We start from the raw sequence: 22,604 nt of genomic DNA, 5'->3' as shown, positions 1-22,604 counted from the left end.
CGTCTGGGACCTGGGGCGGAAGGGTTGATGTCTGCTCCAGCCACCTGCCGCCAAGGTAGCCAGGCAGGGGGCTCCCGCCTCCACCTCACATCCTGCCTGCAGCTCTAACCCCGCCTGACTCCCCCAACTCAAGGCCCCAACTCTGCAGGCCCAAGTACCATCCCGCCCACACCAGGAACCCCGTCACCAGCCCCAGCCACTTCGTCTTCCTTGTCTGCACACACCATCTGTCTGTCAGTACGTCTAGAGAAGGAACAGCTTACGCACACCTGTCGCCCTGGTCCCCAGGAGGGGCTTCAAGCTCCCAATGCACAACCTGTCCCCACCATCCCCATTCACCACGAGAGGTCACGAGGCTTGGAGCTGGGCAGACCTCGGGCTGGGATTCTTTCCATCTCATGAAACCCGGTCAAAATGTCACCTCCTCTGAGAAGCTCTCCCTGATTTCCCCACGTACAACATCTGTTCAGTGACAGTCTCCCCCTCCCCCCCCCCCCCCCCAGCAGGCTGGGAGCCCCTTCAAGCCCAGGACACAACACAGCCTCCTGCACCTGTGCTGTCAGCAGAGCAGTAGGGGCTTCCTGGCCTCTCTGTGCCTCTACAGCCAGGGATGAAGTGAGGTGGGAGAGACAGGTTGTGCAGGGGAGTGGCAGGAGGAGAGGCCTGGGGGGGCCTGGCTATCTGGTACCTGTGTGTGCTTGAGGCTGTTTCCTCCAGGAACCCTCCACTACTGCTAGTACCATTTTACAGCTAAGAAGGGCGAGGCTGGGAAAGAGGAAGTGACTTGCCAAAGACATTTGGTCTCCCAGACCAAGCCTGGGGGCAGGGAGCCAGGGGTTGGGGGGGTTGGGGGAAAGCACGGGGTAGGGGAATCCCGGCGTTAATAGACCCAGCACACACCTGTGCCGGCTCCCAGCCTCCGCTTGGAGCCTTCCGAGAACAGCGTACTCACTCACTACTTCCTAAGGAAGCTTGTGTGTCCTTGCACAGCCCTGATGGTGGGAAGCAAGCAGAGCGTGAGTGCTCACTGCCCGCCTGGCTGAAGTTCAGGGCCAAGGGGCCCCAGCCACAAGACCAGCACCACAGATGGGTCTGCCAGCATCCACGCGCCGGGCATCTGCTCCGAGCCCTCTGGGGGCCAGTCTCTGCCAGGGCCCTGCTGAGTTTGATCTGGAGCCCCCTCCATGGCCCACCCCACAGCGACCCTCAAGGGGTCTTTGCTGGCTGGGGGTTGGGGTGTGTGACCAGCCTCGCCAGAGCCCCTTTGGAGTCCTCCTCTTCTCCTAGAGCCAACCCCCTGCCCCACTCCCTCCCTCTCCGCCTGCCCCGGGGAAGGAAGTCCCAGGCGCGCTTCCAGGCGAGGGTCTTGTTACTGGAAAAAGCAAACGCTCCCGTTCGCTCCTCCCCCTCCGCCCGCTCCAGTGTAGGAGCAGCCCTTTCCCAGGGAGCGCACCCACCACGGCGGCGAGGGGCTCCAAACAAAGGTCCACACCTGTGCCTGAGCTCAAGAGGCGGGGCCAACCTGGTCCCGGGACTGCAAGGTCACCAGGCCGGCAGCCAGGCAAAGGAAGGGGACGCCCAGACGCACCTGGACGACTTTCTAGCTGGGCTGCAGAGTACGCCAGCACAGTGGGGCCGGAGGTCTGACCTCAGAGACAGGAGAGAGAACCCAGGAGCCCGGTCCTCCCCGCCCTGCCCGTGGCCTAGGGGAGACCCTCGCCTCCAACTGCCCCAGGAGGAGGACAGGAGCTGCGGGTGGCCGACGGCAGACGCACAGCCAGGAGGACCCAGGGTCCCTGGCACCCCGGGGCGTCAGGTGGCGCAGTAGCAGGAGGAAGGGCCTGGGGTCAGGGGGTCGGGTGGTGCCTACCCCTGGCAGGCCGGGTCCGGCTGCGGGAGCGGCTCCTCTGTCGCTGCAGCCGGGGCCGCCTCAGCAGCCGGTAGTAGTAGGAGGACCTCCCGGTGCTCTTCCTGGCGCCGCCGCCCGCGGACATGCTGCCGCCCGCCGGGCACCGGGCCGGGCCTGGGCGCGCTCACACGGGCCCCATCGGCCGCTCCGGCCCGCCCGGCGGGCGCCCCAGCCTTCTCCCGCGCTCGCGCCGCGGCCGCCGCCGAGGCCAAGGCTGCCCCACAAAGTGGCTCAAACTCCTCCTCCGCTCCCCCGCCCCTCCCCGAGCAGCCGGCCCCGCGGCGGGGGCCTGGGACCGGGAGGCCGGGCTGGCACCGGCCGGAAAGGCAGTGCGGGGGAAATCCCGGCCTGGAGTCGGCGGGGCGAGGCGGCCCGGAGTGCCCCCGGGGCCCCGGGAGGGTCCAGACCCTCGTGCCTGCACCTCGGGGCTCCACGTCCCAGAGCTGGGGCGCGCGGGGCACCCCAGGCGGCGGCGGTGTAGACCGCGCGCATCTGCGCCTAGCGCGCTCTCCAGGCGGGCCAGGCGCGCGCGACGGCCAGACGGGCACCGTGCTGTCGGGACCGGCTTTTATGGGACCTATCACCTTGGGTTAGGGCCCCAGTGAGGTTGGCGCACAGTCCCGTCCCCATCCCGAGCCCACTGGCGGGGAAAACGCGGGGGAACGCGCGGCTGGGGCGGGGGCTGGCGGTGGGAGAGACTCCCCTTTCCGTGGGGTCCTTGTCTTTCTTCACGGTTTCAGAATCGCCCCTGCGACACGGACTTCTCACTCAATTACAAGCGCGGCCTGTTTTCTAGAACACACGACCCGGGGGAGGTCCATAACGAACACCTGTGTATTCAGAGGCGGGATGTTTTGCACGCTTTATCCAGTCCCTGCCCCAAATCACACACCGCCCGCGGGGGCTGGGGGAAGGGGTCTCTTCCTCCCACTGGCCCCAGTGCAGGCCAGAACAACCCTCAGCCTACTGCCGGGACCAGAAACGGAGGCTGGGAGAAGACAGGGTGCCCACACCCTCTAAGGCCGGCTGAAGAGCTTTCTGTGAGTCACTCCCTCGCCTGCCTCAAGAACCTTCCATGGCTCCGCAGAGCATGCCGGCAGCAAGTCCCACAAGCATGCTTCCTTGGGAATTGGGTCCAACCAAACCACCGGGCAGCCTCACCTGCAGGGCGCCCCCACACCCTCCCCGACTACTCCTCTGCAGGCACAGCCCTTATACCCCAACACCCCTGCACCAGCGCCCACCTTCTCCAGCCCTGCCGGTCCTGGCCCTCAGCCCTGCAGAGCACTGTTCTTTGAAATGACCAAGACCCCTGCCTACCTGAACTCCATCCACTCAAGAACAGAAAGGGAAACTGAGGCCCCGATGGGGGCGACCTGCCACAGGCAGCGACAGGCGGTCTCAGCCTGGGTTCACCGCACGCAGATGTAGGGCACAGGGGTGATGGGTGGTCTGGGGGTGCCAGAGGCAGTCTGGATGTCTTCCTGCAGAACAGCCAGACAGGGGGGCCCTGGCAGGGGTGGGGCAGTGTGGGCAGGAATCCAGGCCGGGTTTTGCACCTCACAGGGGAAGCCCCCTCCCAGGCTCCCTCCGCCAGGAGGGAGGGCCCCCAGGTCAGGAGGAGCCTGGATCGCAGCTGGAAGCCAGGCGCCTTCCCGGGATGAGGGGGGAGGGGCCAGAGGGGTGCTGCTCCTCCACAAGGGGTCTGGGGAGTCCAGAGCCATCAACTCCCCTGGCCCCTCTTCCTAGGATACTGGCCAATCCCAGGGGGAGATGGGGGCCACAGTGCCCCCTCCCCAGGACCACTGGCAGCTTCACTTTGGGATAAGCATTGCCCTGGCTCATTTTGACAGTGGACCTTGGTGGGAGGGGTACTCTTCTAAAAAGCTGCCTTGGGAAGGCAGGGCTCACAGCCACCCCCAGTCCCCAGGCAGGATGTGCACCTTCTTGGCATGGGGACCACCAGAACCCAGCTGGGAGCCTCCACATGGGGGGAGGGGGCGGCTCTGAGTGCTGCAGGCCCACACCTGGGAAATTTCCAGAATGAACCCCCCTCCCCCCACAGCCAGCCCCACCAGTGTTGGGGGGGGGTCTCTCAGGGAGTCCTGATGGGATGGGGTCAAGAGTTCTGCTCCTGGGTCTGGGGTCCCTCTGACGCAGTTTGTTTCCCAAAGCAGGAACCAGGCTGCAGCCACCCTTTCATGGGGTGGGAGACAATTTGCTCACAGTGTTCTAAGGGAGGGGGAGCAGGTGCTCTGGGCCTGGGGCTCCCAGCAGGCAGCCTGGCAGCAGCAAGGGTATGTGGGGGGGTGGTACAGACCGCATCTGGACAGAGCTGGGCTCTGGAAGTCTGGCATGGTCTTTGCTTGGCTTCCCAAGTCCTGCTCTGTGCCTCAGTATCCCCACATGCCAGAAGACAGTATGGACCCCCAACCTCTGAGCCTCTGGAGGGAAGAAAGTGAGCGGACCAATCAGAAGCAGCTTTCCCACCCCTGCCTTGGGCTAGGAGGGCACTGCCCACCCCTAGGCCAGCTGATGCCCGTGGGGAGGCTCAGCCTGGGGTCCCGTGTCTAAAGGGGGCAAGGTAGGCACTAAGAGAGGACAGCCTGGGCTCCCACCCCTTCTCCTGGCCCGGGACCCCTGGGGTGGGCAGGCAGGCAGGCAAAGCTGCCCAGATGAGCATCTGGAACCAATCCTGCTGTGGAGCCGGCCCCCCACAGCCCGGCCATGAAGGGAGCAGCCGCCCTCCCTCGGATGCCCAGGCTGGGGGAGGAGCACCTGAGAACGTACCCCCACAACCTCTGCCTCCAACGACAAGGGGACAGAGGGACAGACCCCTTCTGCTCCCAACCATCTCACTGCCTCAGACAGCCCCCTTCCCAAGGCCCCGCTGATGTGTGAGCCTTGGGGGCCTATGGGGCTGAACACGGGGTCTGGATTGCCCACCCTGCACCACCTCCAGAGGGGCCCCCAACACCTCTCCCAGGTGCTGCTCTGGGTGCAGTGGCTGCAGGCACCAAGTGACCACAGCTCCTTAAGCATGTTTCTGGGTTTGGATGGCGCCAGGAAATCCCAGAGCAGACTCCTCCTCCTCCCCCTCCTCCTCCTCCTCCTCCTCCTCCTCCTCCTCCTCCTCCACCTCCACCACCACCACCGCTGCCTTCACCTTGCCCTCGAAAGCCTCTATAGATGAACTGCCAGAGGCCAGAGCTGTGTCACCAAGTGGCCACCTCCCTCTGCAACTGCACCCCTCCCAGCCACCCAGCTGCTCTCTCCCACCTCTGCTGCTCAGGCTGCTGCCACCAAGTCGCTCCTTCTGCCCAGCACCTGCCTCTCCTCCCGCTCAAACTTCACCTTTAAGACAGTCTGCTCCCTGCTTCGGGTCCACTCCACTGGTCAAATAATCGGGACCCTGGAGGCCACACAGGAGGAGCATGGGGAATGGACCCAGAGAATTCGGTCTGCCCTCCAGGCGGCCTGAAGACGGACCCCCCCCCCCCGCTGGGATGGAGGTGGCAGGTGGCATTTCAGCAGGGCTGAAGGACCATCAAAGACCTCATGCATTGTGGACCTGGCCAGGGCCCGGCCGCGAGTCAGGGAGGAAGTGGGGTGGGGAGAGGTGGACGCCACAGTTACCTCTGGACAGACCCACATTGCCCATCACCACGCGCACGTCTTCCTCCAGCGGGAAGCCAGATTGTCCACTCTTCAGCACAGCACGCAGAAGAGCCTGGCCAGCATCAAGGGACGGCAGTGGGTGGGAGGGAAGAGCGGCCACGAGCAGGGATCCTCAAGCACTGAGCCCCCGGGAGCCACCCCCAGCGCAGGGGCCACAGCAATCCAATCCCAGGCTGCCTCACCCGCAGGTTACACACTTGACCTCCAGGGCTTGTTTGGGGGTGGGGCTGGGATTTATGGCATTCCGCACACTCGGGAGCCAGGCCCTTTGCACAGCATTCTCCTACACCCAGTATCTCATTTAACTGCAGGACAGCCCATGACTTCTCTTTACAGAAAACGCTGCAGGCAGAGGAGGGGACGCACACTCCCTAAGGCCTCGCACTAACAGCCCAGGGAGCTGGAAAGAGCAAAGGTCATAGGATTTGCAGAGCTGGAGGAGGGGCGACAGTCTAGAACTTTCCGTAGCAGCTGGCTTTGTCAAGGGACAGGAGGAGGCTGGGGGGATAGGATTGAACTGGAGTCTGCCCCGAGCTGCACACAATGGTGTCTGGAGGGCTCAGACCAGTGGGGTTTCCTGTCTGAACAAGGCTGGGTGACGGGGACGGCAGCCCAGCACACATCCGCCTGGCGGGCCAGTCTCAACCTCTCAGCGTCTGCAGCCCTGGCAGGAGTGTGTGGGGCCGTCATGGATAAGGCCATGGTCTCTGGCCCAGGAGGCAGCCCGTCTGGCAGATAGATGACATCGGCTTCCGGCTTCCAGTTTGTGTCCGGGATGAGTAGCAGGATCCTAGCTGGGAAGGTGAGGAGGCTGAAACCCAGCTTATCCTAGGGAGGCGCAGACAAGCCTGCGATCACACTCACGTGTCCTCCGGAAAGCCACCAATGTCATCCTTTGCAGAAGACGGCCAGGGCAGGGCCTGGGTGACCCCGGGGTTAGAAAGCTCCGCCCCTCTCAACATGGGCAGAGCTAAGGGATAGGGCTGGTGTGCACATCAGCACACACACAGGCAGAACTAGGGGGCAGGTCCAGGGTGCACATTTGTACATGCAGCCAGGGGGCGGGTCCAGGGTACACATTTGTACATGCAGCCAGGGGGCAGGTCCAGGGTACACATTTGTACACACACAGGCAGAGCTAGGGGAGGGTCCAGTGTGCACATCTGCACACCCCTAGGCGGAGCCTCAGGCACTCAGAGCACTTTTTATCAGGCCACCAAAGCTGGGCTGAGGGTGGAGCCCCAGGGAGAAGGCAGGGCTCTAGCGGAGGGGGGTGGGGGACACGACTGACATACTCATTCCCTGGGCCTCAGTTTCCTCATATGAAGTGGACATGGGACTGCTGTGCCAGCCCACCTCCCTGAGATTCCATCAGGATCTAGAAATTTCCCCCAGCCCCAAACCACCACCTACGCATCCTCTCTTGTCCTCCAGAAACCCAGATCAACGAGCAGCCCATCAGTCGTACAATCCTGGCGATCAGAGCAAGAAGGGGCCCCAAGAGCCAGTGATTACCCTGGAATGCTGGGCACAGGGGACCTGCCTAATGCAGGGATCAAGTCCCCAACCACTGCGGGTGTGGCTGCCCCTCCCACAGAGCAGCAGCCATCAGGGTGGGCTTGCCATCACTCCCCAAGATGGCGAAGCTGAGGCTAAGGCAGGGAGCAGCTGAGCCAAGACCCCCCCAGGGCGGGTGGTGAGCCGGGGCCCCAGCTTGGCGCCCAAGTACAGCCGCCAGGTCACCCTCCCCAGCAGGCCGGCCTGATGCACTCTGCCACCAGACACCCCGAGTTTCCACTCTGGGCTGGCAGCTCAAGGCTCCAATCCTGTGGCCCGGGGGAAGCTGGGACTGGCTCTCCAGGCTGCAGCCCGGCCCCTCCTCCCCACCCCAGCCCCAGCAGCCTTGTTTCAGCCCAGATGGCCCGGCCTGGAGCCACTCTCTCCCCGCACTTCCTCTCCCTGCCCTGGCCTAGAAAAGCAGCCAAGCTCCAGGTGGGCGTGGGGGCCCCAGCCAGGCCCACAAACCCCTCCCCTCTCCCCAGCCTGGCCTCGGAGCTCAAGGTCTCGGAGCTTTCTCCTCCCCCTCCAGCCCCCTCCCCACCCCCTGGGCCACCAGAGGGGCAGGCATATGGTCCCAGTGTGAGGTCGGAGCACCCTCCTGCCCGGGCAGGCCTGCCGGGTCATCAGCAAACCACGTCACGGCTGGCACTGGCCTGGGTCCTCACCAAGCCCGCTGGGGAGGACAGATGACCTGGCCCGGCAGCTCGTTCCTAGGAAGCCCCCGCCAGGGCAGGCAGCCAAGATGCGTGGGCTCTGAGTGGGACAAGTAGCCTGTACAGTGGGGCCTTCACCCCTTAGGGGTAGAAAGGGCACCCCCATCTTAGCACTTGGTGAGGTCAGCTAGCACCGTAGGTCAGAGCCTTAGTTTCCTTTCTCATTCCTTGGTAGCTTCCTTGAGAGGACAGCCCAGAGCAAGCTCTGAGCGAGATGAAGAGATGGTGGTGGCATTTGATAAAAGTGGCTGGATCCATCTGATCTGGAGTCAACACGGGGAGAATGTGGAGGAAGAACCCTGCAAGACTGCCTGGAGTAGGAGTCACTGGCATTGAGCTAGAGAGCCAAGTAGGATTTGACTGGGTAGAGGGGGGAGGAGCATGTTCTCGGAGAAGGGAGCAAAGGCCCAGAGGTAGGAACCAGCAACACCTGAGCCCGGGACAGCGTGAGAGCTGTGAGGCTGGAGCAGAGGGTGAGGTGGGGGCAGGAGAGAAGGTGGAGGACGCCATACAAGGGAGCAGGGAGGAGCGGGGCAGAGTTAGGCAGGGGTGAGGCGCGCCTTCGTAAGGGGGACGAGAATAGGGAGGACAGAACCCGGGAGGACAGAACCCGGGCAGGACCCCGGGGCCTGCGGCTGCAATCCGTCACCGCATGGCTGCAGAACCCTGGCTAAGCCGCAACCTCTCTCGGAGCCTCCTCTGCCACTGGCCATGGAGGGCTGGCTCTCCAAGGCAGGGGTGGAGCGGGGCGGGATGCCCATGAACTGGCTGGGGAGCCCTGGGAAACAGGGCCCAAGGCCCCACTCCCGGCATCCTGGAGTCCAGACCTCGGTGGGTGGGGCCAAGAAGTACACATTCTCAGAAGAACTTTCTAGAAGCTGTCTTGGAAGCCACTGGCGAAGACGGCCTGTGGCTCAGCTCAGTACCTTTCCCATCCGTGAGCATGCTCTCAGCACAGGGCCTTGGCACTGGCCATTCCTCCACCTCGCTCCCACTAACCCCGATCCTCAGATGTTCACTTCCTGCCATTGTCCTACCTCAAACCCTAACAAGGGCCTGGGCCTGGCTGGGCCTGGTGCACAGGACAGCGCTCAGCAAAAGTTGGGTGAACGGAGGGAGCTGGCCTTACAGTCCCCACTCTTTTGCAAGAAGGGCAGCTGGGAGGCCAGGATGAGTGATTTACCTCTCCAGACGAGGCTGTCCCGCACGTGGCGTGCGGGTGGCAGGCCGGACAGCCTGGGGCGGGTCAGGGGGCCGGCGAGCAAGTGCCAACACCAGGCGGGAGCCGGCACAGACTTGGTGTTCAGTGAATAAATGATAAATAATAGAGGAACAAATGCCTTGATTTTGCTGTACGCATTTGAACAAGCCTCCTCTTGTTCACAGCCCAGCTTCCCCTGCTGTCAAACGGGCTGGCCTGGGTGTTCTTTTTTAGGACCCTTGGACACTGGCATTCAGAGCCTCTGTGTGCCGGGTCTGGTACTTAAGTGGGAGCCACAGCAGGTGTTAGAGGATGGGCTAGCATGGTCAGAACCACGGTTCTACGATGTCCAGGCCTGACTTGGGAATTCCACCGGCCCGCAGCTGGTCTCCTAAGCCTGGCTAGGTGGGAACTGCACACAGCTTTTGCCAAATGCCCCTCGAGGGTGAGAACAACGTCAGCCCTGCCTGCCGCTCTGCGAACAGCAGTGTTGTCTGCAAACGCTACCAGGGGAAGGAGGAAGGGCTGGGGCCCTACAGTTACTGCGCCTGCTCAAACAGGAAGTAGCCAAAAGTTTGGGGCCAAGGAAAACAAGTTCAAGGTCATCCTGGAAATCAGCCGCCCCCATGGCTAGGGACTCGTCCATCCCTCCAAGGGGGAGCGCTCCTGGTGATTAATAATTAACAGAGTCAGGAGGCCGTGTGGAGGGCGTCCAGGAGCAGGTGAAGGCCTGGGAGGAGGTATACCTTTGGTGACGGGGAGCTCACTACCTAACCATCCCCTTGTGTCTGGAAGGTGCACGAGGAACACTGCCTTCCACAACTAGAAACTGCAGGAGGCCCTGAGAGAGGAAGGCAGGCCAGGGCTCGGAGGGCTCGGGACTTGGCTGGGGTCCCCCAGGCACCCTGTCCTCCCTCAGCCCCCAGCCGATGATGTCACTGCAGGCCTGGTAAGGAGGAGCCAATCAGAGCCACACCCTCCCACCCGCAGTGGCCGGGTGGCCGGGGTTCCGGTGTGGGGGCCGATCCTTGGCCAACCCTCATTTAGAAATCCAGAGAATTGGGGGAGAGGAGGAGCCCTGGATGGACCCCAGTCCCAAAGGGAGCCCTTGGGGAGGCAGCCTGGGTGACAGGGGCCTCTCTTCCCTTGTCACCTCCGGCCCAGGAAGCTGGAAGGTGGGTTAGGAATATTCCAGACCTACTCTCCCTGATCTCCAGTTTCTTGGGAACTCCTGGTGCCGCCCTCACACTCACCCCCTCACAGGGGCTCCCAGGTGCACAGATAACCTCCCCACCCAGCCCCAGGCCACCCTCCCCAATGGGGGGCTCTGCAGCCCCAGCCAGGCACAGCCACGCCCAGACCTTGGCAGGTGCTGGCTGGTGCTGCCCCCTGCTGGGCTGTGGAGGTGTAGGACAAAGTCCTTGTCGCTCCAGGTGCCACCGTGGGGGTGAGCCAGGCAGGTGGGGAGTCCAGGGCTTCCCAGGCTGGGACACAGACAGAAGCCCTACCTGCTGAATGGCGTGGGCGTGCCTTCCCACCCTCTCGGGCCCTGCTGGCCCTGGCACAAAGAAGAGGGTGGCCCAGAACCTCATTCTCAGATGCTTCGGTCCCTTGAGATTTGTGTTAGAATACAGAGGCTCAGGCCCCCCTGGAGGCTCTGCTGTCACCAACCTGGAAGAGCCCAGGGATCTGCGTTCTGAACCAGCAGGAAGGGAGTCCTCAGGTAATCTGAACCATGTCGGGCCGCGCTGAGCTCCAGGGGCCCACCTGCCGCGCTCTCGGGCTCTGTATGGAGCTTCCGGGCCCACCACTCCCAGCAGAGCCACCCATCTGCCCGTTGCTCCTCTCAGCTCCCCCGGGCAGGCAGGGGGCCTCAGCTTTATGGGACACAAGGGCCAGAACAGAGAGCCCCTGGAGCACAGCCCCGGAGCCCAGGCTTCCCGCATGTGGTCTGGATTCTGGGTCCCAGCCGGGCGCAGCAGCCCCGAGTGGCCCCATCTGCCTGGTCTCTGACCTCAGCAGTCCCAGGCCGAATAAAACACCTCCTTCCTGTTCCAGAAGGCCCAGTGCCCCTCACGGGGCCCATCCGGTGCCACACCGCCAGTTGGGTGCTATGCTGGCCAAAGCTGGCACCAGGGATGTTAGCAAACCTTCACCGGAAGGCTTGGAGAGAGCCAGCAGGAGAAACTGGGGCCCAGAGAGAGGCAGAGCCTCGTTCAAGGTCACCCCAACACCGTCCCCTCCCTGCCCCCATTCAGTGATTCCTTATCACAGACTGAAGAGCTGGCTCCAGGTGCCCCCTACTTGACAGGCACAAAACCTGGCTTCTAAGAGTAACCCCAGGCTGTCACTAAAGGGTCTCACTCACCTGTCCCCAGGTAACTAAGCTGCAGCCCCATTCCAAGGTCCCGTTTGTAAAAAGCAGCAGCAAGGTTGGCGGGTGGGGGGAGGCTCGGCTTCCAGCACTAGCCTGGGACAGTGGCCAGCGGGCATTCCTCCAGCCCCAGCCCGGCCCCACCACTTCCCTTCTTCCCCTCTTTGCTCCCATCAGCCCCTATGCTAGGATCCAGGACACGGGTCAGTCCCCGAGCCCCTCTGCAAAATGGATTCTTGCCGGCTGTGGCTGCAGATCCCAGCGTCACCCTCTCCAACTTTGGAGATACCCACAGCACCCAGCTGCCCCCCCAAGCCCTTTCCCACTTCTGTGTCTATTCCCACAGAGCGTGGGAAAGCCAGCCCTGTGTCCCTGCCACCGTGGCCTCGCTGGCCTTGGGACACTTTCTGGCCAAGCTCTCGCACCACGGCTGCCCTGACTGCCACACTCCCTTCCTGGCCCGAGAAGTTGCCCCTTTCGGTCTCCCGGCTCCTGCACCTCTCCTCCATGGGGCCCAGCGCTCCACGCACAGACATGGCTTTGAGTGGTTCCTCCCACATCGGTCTCCCCTGGCACCCTGTGCGCTCCCCGAGGGTCAGGCCCCCGTCTGCCTGGCTCTACGTCCTAATCTCTGCGCCCAGCCTGGCAGCAGCAGCCCTTCAGGAGGTGGGCTGTGGAGGCGGAGCCAAAGCAAGGCACCGCCCACCGGAGTGCCCTGCAGTCTGGGGACCTGGTGGCCTCCAGCTTGGTGAGGCTCCCTCTGCCCCCACCCCAAACTAGGCTGGTTTGGATTCACCCACCCCTCCCCCTCCCCGGGAAACTCCCCCATTATCGTTCCCAGGATGCACCCTGCCTCTCTGCCATTGAATAATCCACCTGGCTCACTGCGCCTCTCCCCAGAGTTGCAGCCTGGGCTCCAATTCAGGAGCCGGAGGTGGGATTCCACGGGCTCATCTCAGACCCAAACCTCCAGCAAGTCCAACCCCACCCTGGGGGCGGGAGCACAGCTCCTCTCTGCTCCCCCTCCCTTGGCAGAGAACACCGGCTAAGACACCCCTGTGCCTGCTCCATCCGGCTAAAGCCTGAGACTTCCCCAACCATGATTCTCACCCACCTTCCTGACTCCCGTGCAAGACAGCAACTCTTCACACCCATTTTGCAGAGAAACAACAGAGGCTGCCTCGGGGCCCTGCTTAACCCCCCAGACACCTGTTAGGTTCAGAGGTACCCAGTAGAGATTTCGAGGGTGCCCCAAGCCAAGGCACTGCATCCAGTGCTTGACTTGAATTGTCCCATCGCATCCTCCCCCTGATCCTTGTTATCAAAGTTACTGTTGTGCCCATTTTACAGATGAGAAAATTGAGCCACAGAGGGAAACGACTTCCCTGGATTTGTAGAGGAAGCCGAGGGCAGCTCCACGGGGAAAGTGTTCCTGGAGCCGGGGGAGGGGGCAGGGAGAGCCACCCACCCAGAAACAGCAGGGCGAGCTCAGGGTTTGGGGCTGAGGTCCTGGGCAGAGCAGCCCCATTCCTGGCCGTCTTGTCCTCTCGGTAGAAAATGAATGCCTTCCGACAGGTGGGAAGCAGCCTCACAATCTGTGGGTCTGGGGCCACGTCATCTGTGGGTGTTGCAACAGTGGACTCACGGCATGACCTGCAGGGATTCCCCACCGGGACAGAGCTGCTCCTCCTCAGACCCGCAGTTGCAGGCGCCGCCCCCAAGGCTAGGAGGAAGCCCTCCGGCTGGCCCCTGTGCGCACCACGGGGGAGCGGGGCACCCCCAGCCAGCTGGGCCCGCCCCTCAGGCCCTCACCCCAGACGCTAGGTCGGCCATCTCCCTCCTGCTCCTGCAAGTTTCTGCTTCCGCTTTACCGTTGCCGTGGCAACCAGCCCCTCCCTCTGAGCGTCCTCTTGGAAGTTACTTTGCCAGCTTACACTAAACGCAGAATACAGGCAGGCTGGCTAGGAGAAAGAGGACACAGCAGGACAGGCTGGAGGTGGGAGGAGCCTTAGGGAGCAGCAGGTTGGGGGCGCTAGTGCCGTCTCAAGCTGCCCCCCAAAATACCTCTGGATCAGGACCGTCCTTGGGAGGGCTCCCAGAGCGGGACTCTCCAAATGTACTTCTTCTGCACAGAGTGGCTGCTGGGCCCACAGGGCATGCCCACACCCACGGCGGGGGATGCCAGGCCTTGCAAGCCCCCCCCCCAGGCCTCCTGCTACCTTGTCCTCATCCCCCAAGGACCCTGTGTTCAAGGCCCAGCTCCATGGTCCCTCCTACCCCCAACAGGAAGTTCCCCTGAATACCCCACCAGCTCCATCACAGGCCTCCCTCCTGACCTCTTAGGTGACCCCCCCCCGCAGCAAAGCCACTGCCTCCTTCCCCTGCAAGGGGCCGGGCCCACAGCCACTGCCCCCTGAAGCAGCGCTGAGCCAGCGACTACGGAGACCCAGGCACAGGGCACAGTTCTGCACGCTCCCAGTGGTAAAACGACGATGGAGCCCACTTCCTCCCAAGCGGTTGGAGCCTGAAGTGAGTCCGTGGGACTGAGGGAGTGTGGAGAGCTCGGGAGCCCCATACCGAGCCCAGGGTTACTTTGGCACCTGATTGCGTGCTGGGTGATGACAGCCCGGGGCCTCCTGGATCAGTGGTCTCCCGGCTCTGCCCTCTCCTTCCTACCTCCCACAGCCTGGGCTGCTGGGTGCAGCCAGCCTGGCCTTCCCACGGGCCTCCCCAACACACGCACACGTGCACACGGCACACAGCGCTGCCCGATGTTGGCTGTTTTGGTGGAAGGGTGGGGGCACCTCTGAGGCTCAGGTCAGCCAGGAGGTACAGCCCCCTCCCAGCCTACCCAGGGCTGGGGGCGGGGACTGGGGCTGCCCTTCCCGGTGGCTTCCTCTGCTTCCCCTAGGATGGAGCCACCCCCTTTCCCAGGCCTGGGTGCTCACCCCAGAGAGAGGCTCTGCCCATCCCCACCCACAGCAGGGCAGGGCCTCCCCTCTTTCTCTTCCTTGCCGACTGTGAACTTCTCCCCCACCACCGGCCCAGCCTCAGCCTTGTACGTCACCTCTTCCAAACTGCTCACCCCGGCTGCACCTGCCCAGGCTTGCGCTAGAATGGAGCCGGCCGCCTCACACAGGGGGCCACGTGGGGCCACAGCTGATCAGGGTGGGGCTTCTGTGCACACTGGAGGGCCACTGCATCACCCCCCACTCCCACCCCACCAGACCTGCAGAACTGGGGGCTTTAGCAGGCTTCGAGAGAAAAGATTAAGATTCGTAAAACATCGGGCCGAGAGGAAAGGCAGGACAAGCCGCAGCCAGCTGTGGCCAGCCAGGGTCTCTGCCTCCTGCGCCTCCCGTTCTGCCACCGCTCTGATCCTGCATTCCCACTGTGGCCACTGGGAAGCCAGGCCATTCAGCTCCCACTCTGGGGTGCAAGGGGGGCCTTTCAGCCTGGGGGAGGGGGCTGGTCTGGGGTCCCCTTGGCTGGGCCACTTAGACCAGGGGGATGAGGACTCTCCTAAAACAGCCCAGCAGGAAGCACTTTCTAGCCCGATTCCCGAGGCCAGACCCCAGGGCAGAATCTGTCCCAGTCTCAGCTGTCATGGGGCAGTGGTCACGGGGCAGTGGTTCAAGGGTGCCAAAGGGGACAGAACCTGCCAGGTCTTCCAATCCCAAAGAAAAGAGTCTCCTCGCGTTCCCTGAGCCACCCATTCCGGGATGCCACCCCACCCCCGCCCCCGTCAGCCAGGAAGTTCTCCCACTATCTAACCTACATCTCTCTTGCTGAAACGGACACCCCCTTGTTTTGGAGAATAACAAGGCCCAGGGGCCTGGCCTGGCGCCCTGTCTGCAGCAGAGGGAGGCCGGGGACAGTCACTGTGCTCCCCCCACCCAGGACAGAGGACAAGCCACTCTTTGTGTGCGGGATTGATTTATAGGCCTTGGGGGGTAGCCCCCCAGGCTTCCCTGCCCCAATTTAGAAGCTGTTATTGTGTTGCTCCTGCAGAACCTTCCTGATAGGTCTCCTTGGTGCTCACGAAATCCCCAGGGGCTTCATAGCACCCAATTTGAAAATGGTGTATTAAGATTAACACCCCACCACCACCAAATATGCTTCCACGCACTTTACAAAAATACCGCAAGCTCATTTCCCCCTGCCCCGGGCAGCAGAGTTAACGCCAGGACCCCTGGACCTGGGAGAGAGCGATGCCACTTGGCCAGGACCTGAGTGGGCGAGGGTGGGGTACATGAGGAGCCCCAGCCCCAGCGTGAGCAGGGCCCACGGTGAACCTGACTTTGTGAAGTGCCACATCCAAAGACCTTTCCCTCCTCACAGCCACTTCACTCAGCGCAGCCTCCCAGGCACAGACCTGGGCCACCGGAGTGGAGCCCCCACCCTTCTCGGAGCTCCCGCTTACACCCACGCCTCCCTCACCTGGAAAGAACTGGACAAGATGCAGCTGGAGGGCTGGGGTAAGACAGAGTTGCTGTGTGACGCTTGAGGGGACAGGGACTAGAGCGACAGGAACGCGGCACGGAGGAGGGGAGCAGAGGGGGAGAGGGCAGCGAGCAGGTGCCCCAGCCCTTTGGGACCATGGGAAAGTTACCCATGACACAGAGGCTGGGTAACCCAGCCTGTCTCTCAGATGCCAGCTGCAGGTGCAGCCTTGGGGGCCCCACACCCACCTCCCACCCAGCAGGGCACAGGCCCCGCGTTTTACTGCAGTGATAAACCCAGTCATGGCGCAGGACTTGGGCATTCAACCCGAGGCTAAATTTTAAATTTCGCCACACATCCTGGTAGGGCAGGGGCTGCTATCTATCCTCAGGGGTCTCAGATGAGGGAAAGGAATCATAAAGTGTGTTCCTGCCGTGCCCGGGACCACGCAGCGAACAACCGGCAGAGCCAGGATTCAAACCCAGGCCCGCGCCTGAGCCCTGAGCCTCCTACACCTCCCACCTCATTCCACGGCTGGGACAGCCGCCTCATCTGTGCCCACAGAGACCCTCCCGTCTGGGCTCAGGTGGGCTCTCCATGAGCCCGTAAGATGGCCGGCACTGTGGCACTGTGGGTTAAGCTGCTGCCTGGGACACCAGCCCACATGGGGTGCCTGTTTGAGTCCAGCCTGCGATTCAGCTCCCTGCTAATACAATAATGCGCCTGGGAAAGCAGCCGCAGATGACCCAGGTGCCTGGGCCCCGGCCACCCACGTGGGACAGCAGGATGGAGTTCTAGTTCGGCCTGGCCCAGCCGGGACTATTTGTGGCAACTTGGGGAGTGAACCATCAGATGGAAGATCTCTCGATCTCTCTCTGTCATTCTGAATTTCAAATAAATAAGATCAAATTTTAAAAAACAAACAAAAATAACAAACAGACGACTGCCCCAGGCTCCTGCCTGCCCCGTCCTCTCCTTGTCTTCCAGCAGCAACCCCTGGCTTCCTTGAGTCCAGCCCTGCCCTGGCTCCCGGGGGCCAGCGCCCCTGCCTCACGTACAAGACTCCCGTTCCCTCCCAGCCGTCTTCCCCACCACGCACGCCCCAGCCTTCCGGTCTCATTCTTTCGCTCAGTCTGCTCCCTCTGCCCGGCCAGGTCTCTTCACACTTCCCCAGGCCCAGGTCCGATGCCACCTCGTCACCCAGGATTTCCCGACCACAGAGGGTGGCGCTGTCCCCACCCGCTGTCGCTCCTGGGGGCACTCTCACGAGGAGGCCAGCACGGGGCTGGGGACACGGGGCAGACCGGCTCAGCGCAGGCTTCTGTCCCCTCCGCGTGGGGGTGGGGCAGCGCCACCTTTGACCTCTGCTTTGATCTCTGCTCAGGCTTGGGGACCCTTTTTCTCCTGAGAAAACCATCTTTAAAGGCATAAAATCAACACTGAGCATTGTGGAGGAAGCCAGTTACACTGAAATATGGTTGTCGTGATTCTGTTTTAAATGCTGGGCCATTATATGTGTTTTCTGAACGCCTTCAAAGCAAGAGCCAGACCTCGTAAACACTGTCATTTTGAAATACGATGAACAAAAGCATCATTTCAAGATACCCACAACAACTGCAATATGACACGAGCATTTCTGCGTTTCTATGTTTTCTACAAAATCATAGGCCGGCTAAAGCCACTGGGGTGTACTGCCTAAGGAGGAGCGGCCGTTTGTCATTGTAATTAGAGGTTAGTGGAAAGAAAGGTGGGTAAGCTTTTCCTTCGTGCTCCAGTTCTTGAACATCCAGGATGCACCCAAGAGACTCCTGGGGTCCCAGGAGCCCTGGTTAAGAACTCCTGGCCAAGGGGCCGGCGTTGTGGCATAGCCTGCGAAGCTGCCACCTGCAATGCTGGCATCCCAGGCGGGCATCAGTTCGAGTCCTGGCTGCTCCACTTCCGATCCAGCTCCCTGCAGATGTGCCTGGGAAAACAGCAGAAGATGGCCCAAGCGCTTGGCGCCGGCACCCACGTGGGAGACCCGGATGGAGATTCAGGCTTCTGGCTTTGGCCTGGCCTCACCCCAGCCACTGCAGTCATTTGAGGAGTGAACCAGTAGATGGAAGATCTCTCTGTGTCTCTGGGTAACTCTATCTTTCAAATAAAGAAATAAGTTTCAATATATATACTTAAAGATAGCAAAAATGTATACATAATAAATATTAAATTTGTGACAAAATATTAAAAATGAAAGAAAAGAAACCCTGGCTGAGGGGGCGGCGTCTGGCCTGCTGGTTGAGACTCCCTGCGGACTAACCACATCCCATGTCTGAGGGCCTGGGTTCAAGTCCCGCCTCTACTTCTGATTCATTTCCTGCAAATGCACACCCTGGGAGGCAGCAGGCCATGGTCCAAGTGCTTGGGCCTCTGCCACCCGTGTGCGACACCTGGATGGAGGCCCTGACTCCTGGCTTTGGCCTGCCTCAGCCGAGGCTGCTGCTGCCACTTGGGGGCGTGAACCAGCAGGTGGGAGACCTCTCTGTCTCTCTGCCTTTCAAATAAATAAAAATTAAAAACTAAAATAAAATAAATTCAAATTAATAAAAATTAAAGACCTCCGGGCTGAGAGGTGGGGGCTAATGGAGGAAGAGCAGGATTTGGCAGCCAGGTCCCTAACCTTCTTAGAGCCTGTGTCTTCGTCTACCTGCTGCAGCTGAGCCCGAAGCCCCTCCAGAGCAGTGGCCGTGGCAGAGGCCCCTAGAGAACGCTCGCTTGGAGCCACTGTGTCCCAATCCAGTTCCGTCTCCCAGGGAACTCGCTTTGTGTCCCCAAAGAGCCAGGCTGACAGGTGATAAATTGCCAGGGAGGCCAGAGCGGGCTCTGCCCGTCTGCCCGGCACCCGCCGTCGGGAGGGAGGAGCAGGCGCCGTGAGGACGTGCAGCTCTCTCGGGGTCATCCTCTCCACCACACTTCCTGGCTGTCAGTCCCTGGCTCCCTCAGTCTGCAGCCAGCCAGCCAGGCCCCGCCCTCAAGGCCTCTGAGCTCTGGTACACAGAACACCCAGGAGGCAAGGGGACTGTGCTACACCGTCCGTCTCCTTCACCACACCTCCGCCCTGTGGCGCTGGCCATCCCAGACCCCATGAGCCATCAGCTCAGGCCCAGTGACTGGGTCACGTGAGTTCAGGGTCCCCCCTACCAGGTGCCTTATGCAATCTGTGCGGACCGGAGCGGGGAGTGGGGGGTGGGAGTGGGGGGGAGGGTCTCAGGCATGCCTCCTGCCAGCCCTGAGAGGGAGGCGCTATTGTCATGGCGTCTGACAAGGGTGCTGTGGCTCAGCGAGGCAGAGCTGACAACAGACAGAGTCAGGATTTGAGCACAGGCAGCCCAGAGCCGCCTCTCCCATCAGCAGCTGTCTGGCCCCCAGGGGCCATTCTGCAAGCATGGTGGCCAGCGAGTCAGTCTCTCTCTCTCTCTCCCTCTTTTTAAAGATTTATTTACTTGAAAGGCAGAGTTAGAGAGAGAAGAGAGGAGAGAGAAAAAGGGAGAGATCTTCTATCCACTGTCCACTCCCCAAATGGCCTGCAATGGCTGGGGCTGTGCCAGACTGAAGCCAGCAGCCCAGAGCTTCTTCTGGGTCTCCCATGTGCCTGCAGGGGTCCAAGCACTTGGGTCATCTTCCGCTGTTTTCCCAGGGGCATTAGCAGGGAGCTGGATCGGAAGTGAAGCAGCCAGGTCTCAAACAGGCACCCACATGGAATGCTAGCACTGCACGCTGTGGCTTAATCCACTACACCATATTGCCAGCCCCTGGAGTCTTTTCCTTGTCCCTGCTACCCCCTTAGCTCCAGGCAGAGTCAAGGCCTATGGGGACTTTGTCACTCCTGGGGGAGGATCTTGCTGGCAGAGGAACAGGTGCCCTCACGGCTCGACGCGGCAGAAGTAGGATCTGTTCACCTTTGGGCAGGCCATCTGCCGCAGGAGCACAGGGACGGGCGGCCAACAGCCGAGGAGGCTGGGAGCCAACCAAGCTAGGAGGAGCCCGGAGCCAGCGTCTCGGCCCGGCTCGAATCACAGAATCAGCAGATCTGCCGGGCCCACCCAGAGCTTGGGAAGAGCCCGGAGAAGACCTTTACATCCCTTTAGGGACCTGAGTAGGTACTGGGCTGCGGGCGTGGGGCAGTGAGGGCCAGCCGGGAGGGCAGGATGGGGGAGGGGCGGTCACAGCTGTCGTGAGAGCCGGCCCCGTGTCCGGCCTGGCCAGCCCTGGAGGCTACACACGGGAGATCTCCAGGATGCGGGCTGGCCGCAGGGCTCCCGAGTTTCAGGGCTGAGGGCTCCTAATACGGGCTCGCAGGGAGGAGGATGTGTGAGGGGTCAAGGTGAAGAAGAGAGGCTCTTCAAGAGGCCAGGGTGATGTGAGTAAAGCATCGGGGCAGGGGGGGGGGGGTCGGCTCACCAGGAGCCCCGCCCACCCTGTCTGCTCCTCCCTGAGCAGGAACCAGCCTGGAACCTGGTGCCCGCCGCAAGGGTGAAGGCACCGGGAGACTTCATCGGGAGAAGCACCCTCTTCACTGGGCAAGGTTCTCTCCTGTTTTTTCAGTTTCTATGAATCTTCTTATCCATTTTTTTAAAGAGATTTTTATTTTTTAGAGCAGTTTTAGGCTCATAGGAAAATCAAGCAAAAAGCACAGGGAATTCCTATATTACAGCCCGCCCCCCCCCCCAATCCACATGGGCAGCCTCCCCACAATCAACATCCCTCATCAGCATCTGTTTTCCAGATGTACATGTACAGGGCAGGCGCGGTGATGCGGCAGGTTAGCCCCGAGACAGCCACACCCCTTCTCAGAGCGCCTGCTCAGACTCCCAGATAACCTGGCACTTCCTACTTCTACTGTGCCTGGGAGGCGGCGGCTGAAGGCCCAGACACTTGGGCCCCTGCTCCCCACATAGGAGACCTACGTGGGATTCCTGGCTCCTGGCTCTGACCGACCCAGCCCTGGTTGTTGCAGATGTGGGGAGTCACACAGTGGATGAGAGCTCTCTCTCTCTCTTCTCTCTTCCCCCCTCCCCACCCCATCCCTCCTTGTCACTCTGTCTTTCAAATAAATAAATCTGTAAACAAAAACAAAAATAATAGTAACCATACCTGCCTCCCCGAGGTGCTGGGTGGATGCTGGGTGGTCACAGAGGGGCTGGGCCCTGTCCCCCACCCACATCCTTGCCGGGGTGAGGACTGATTGGCCTCTGGGCTCCCCCCCACCAAAGAAACCCTCTTTCTCGTAACCTGCACAATCTTAGAAGGTGTTTGTTTTTTTTTTTTTTAATGATGACTGTTTTGCTTTTGGAAAGCTATAGAGACAGAGACAGACAGAAATCTCCCATCCACGGGTTCACTTCCCAAACATCAGCAATAGCCAAGAGCCTGGAACTCAGTCCCGGTCTCCCACACAGGTGGCAGGGACCCAAGGACTTGGGCTGTCACCTACTGCCTGGCAGCACAGGCGCATTAGCAGGAAGCTGGATGGGGAGTCAGAGCCGGGACTCAAACCCAGGTGTCCAATGCAGGAAGTAGACATCGCAAGTGGCAGCGTAGATGCTATGTTAAATGCCAGCCCCAGTGGTGGGTATTTTTGCCTCCCCATTTTACAGAGGAGTAAACCGAGGCCTGGAAAGTGGCCTGCCTTGTCCAAGGTCAGCTAGGAAGTGGTGCAGCTTGGATGCGGCCACGTTCCATATTGGCGTCGTCAGCCACCACCCCAGCCTGCCTCCCAGGTGCCTGCCTTCCTCCTCCTCACAAACCTTCATGACTCCCAGCACGTGCAGGGCATGTGTGAAGCCTGGGGATACCAGGAACCCCAGCTCAAGCCTCGGGAGGCTGTGGCACAGAGTAGGGAAGCCCAGAGTCTGCCTGGAAGAGCTGCAGCTGGGAGGTGGTGACCCCTGAGCCAGAGCCAATGGAAGAACAGGTGGGGAGTGGGCCGGCTGGACCAGGAACGAGCCAGAGGCACCTGCAGTCCAGCCTGAACCAACCAGGCTTGGCCCAAGGCAGGTGGGAAAAGAGACAGATGGTTTCGCTTGAGAGAGAGACTGTGCAGACACAGAAGAAAAAGACAAACCCAGAACGGAGGTGAAAGAAATGTGAAACCACAAACCTTAACACCTCAAAGCTGCACGTCTCCCCCAGCCGCAAGATGTTAAGTCGGTGGGGGGGGGGGGGTGGCACGCAGTCTAGCATGGGGACCTGCTGTGCTGTACCTCAGTAAAGACCCCAGCTTGGCAATCGCCCATGTCACGTGTGACGTGGGGCTGAGAGGAACCTGCCACTCACTCAGCAGGGATGGCACAAGGCTCAGACTGGGCAGATAGGACCTGGGGTGGGGGGTGGGGGTGCAGTGCACCCACCCGTGCACACCCCCAGGCAGCCACACTCTCATTCTCAAGGATGTATGAGCCCTGGACTCCTTCCTAAGGCTCTGAGCATCAATCTGCACCTGCACAACTCGGCCCTCCAGGGGCGGACGCCGGCACCAAGGGTGGGGGGAAGGGAAGGACCATGTACTGGGAACCCACTCTGTGTCAGGCAAACTGAGATGGCCGGTCACCCTACCGAGGGTCTGGCCTCGCTTGCGGCCAAATCATTTTACTCACCCTTGCATTCATCTGACAAAAAACGATGGCTGGAGGGGAAGCACCGCCTCGCATCCAGCTCCCTGCTAATGTGCCTGGGAGGCGAATGAGGGCA

At 61.5% G+C, this 22,604-nt stretch overlaps 1 protein-coding gene across 14 annotated transcripts in view; it reads right to left on the bottom strand.

Annotated features, from left to right (window-relative positions):
* The window catches only part of DAB2IP (DAB2 interacting protein), a 170,538-nt gene that overhangs the window by 109,351 nt on the left and 38,583 nt on the right, over positions 1–22,604 (bottom strand). Inside the window, exon 1 of one of the 14 annotated variants that reach the window (XM_051855536.3) lies at positions 1,871–2,104. The exons of the other annotated variants lie outside the window; for them this stretch is intronic. Within the exon in view, the coding sequence (XP_051711496.1) occupies positions 1,871–1,994 (124 nt within the window). The 5' untranslated portion in view covers positions 1,995–2,104. Of the gene's footprint in view, positions 1–1,870; positions 2,105–22,604 lie in introns of those variants that run through there. 14 annotated transcript variants of the gene reach the window in all.

This window comes from Oryctolagus cuniculus, chromosome 1 (assembly GCF_051225735.1).
Source record: "Oryctolagus cuniculus isolate XC-2025 breed Fujian yellow rabbit chromosome 1, ASM5122573v1, whole genome shotgun sequence".
Taxonomy (NCBI): Eukaryota; Metazoa; Chordata; class Mammalia; order Lagomorpha; family Leporidae; genus Oryctolagus; species Oryctolagus cuniculus.
Note: the sequence above shows the minus strand (reverse complement) of the source record. Positions and strands in the feature narration are given on the sequence as shown.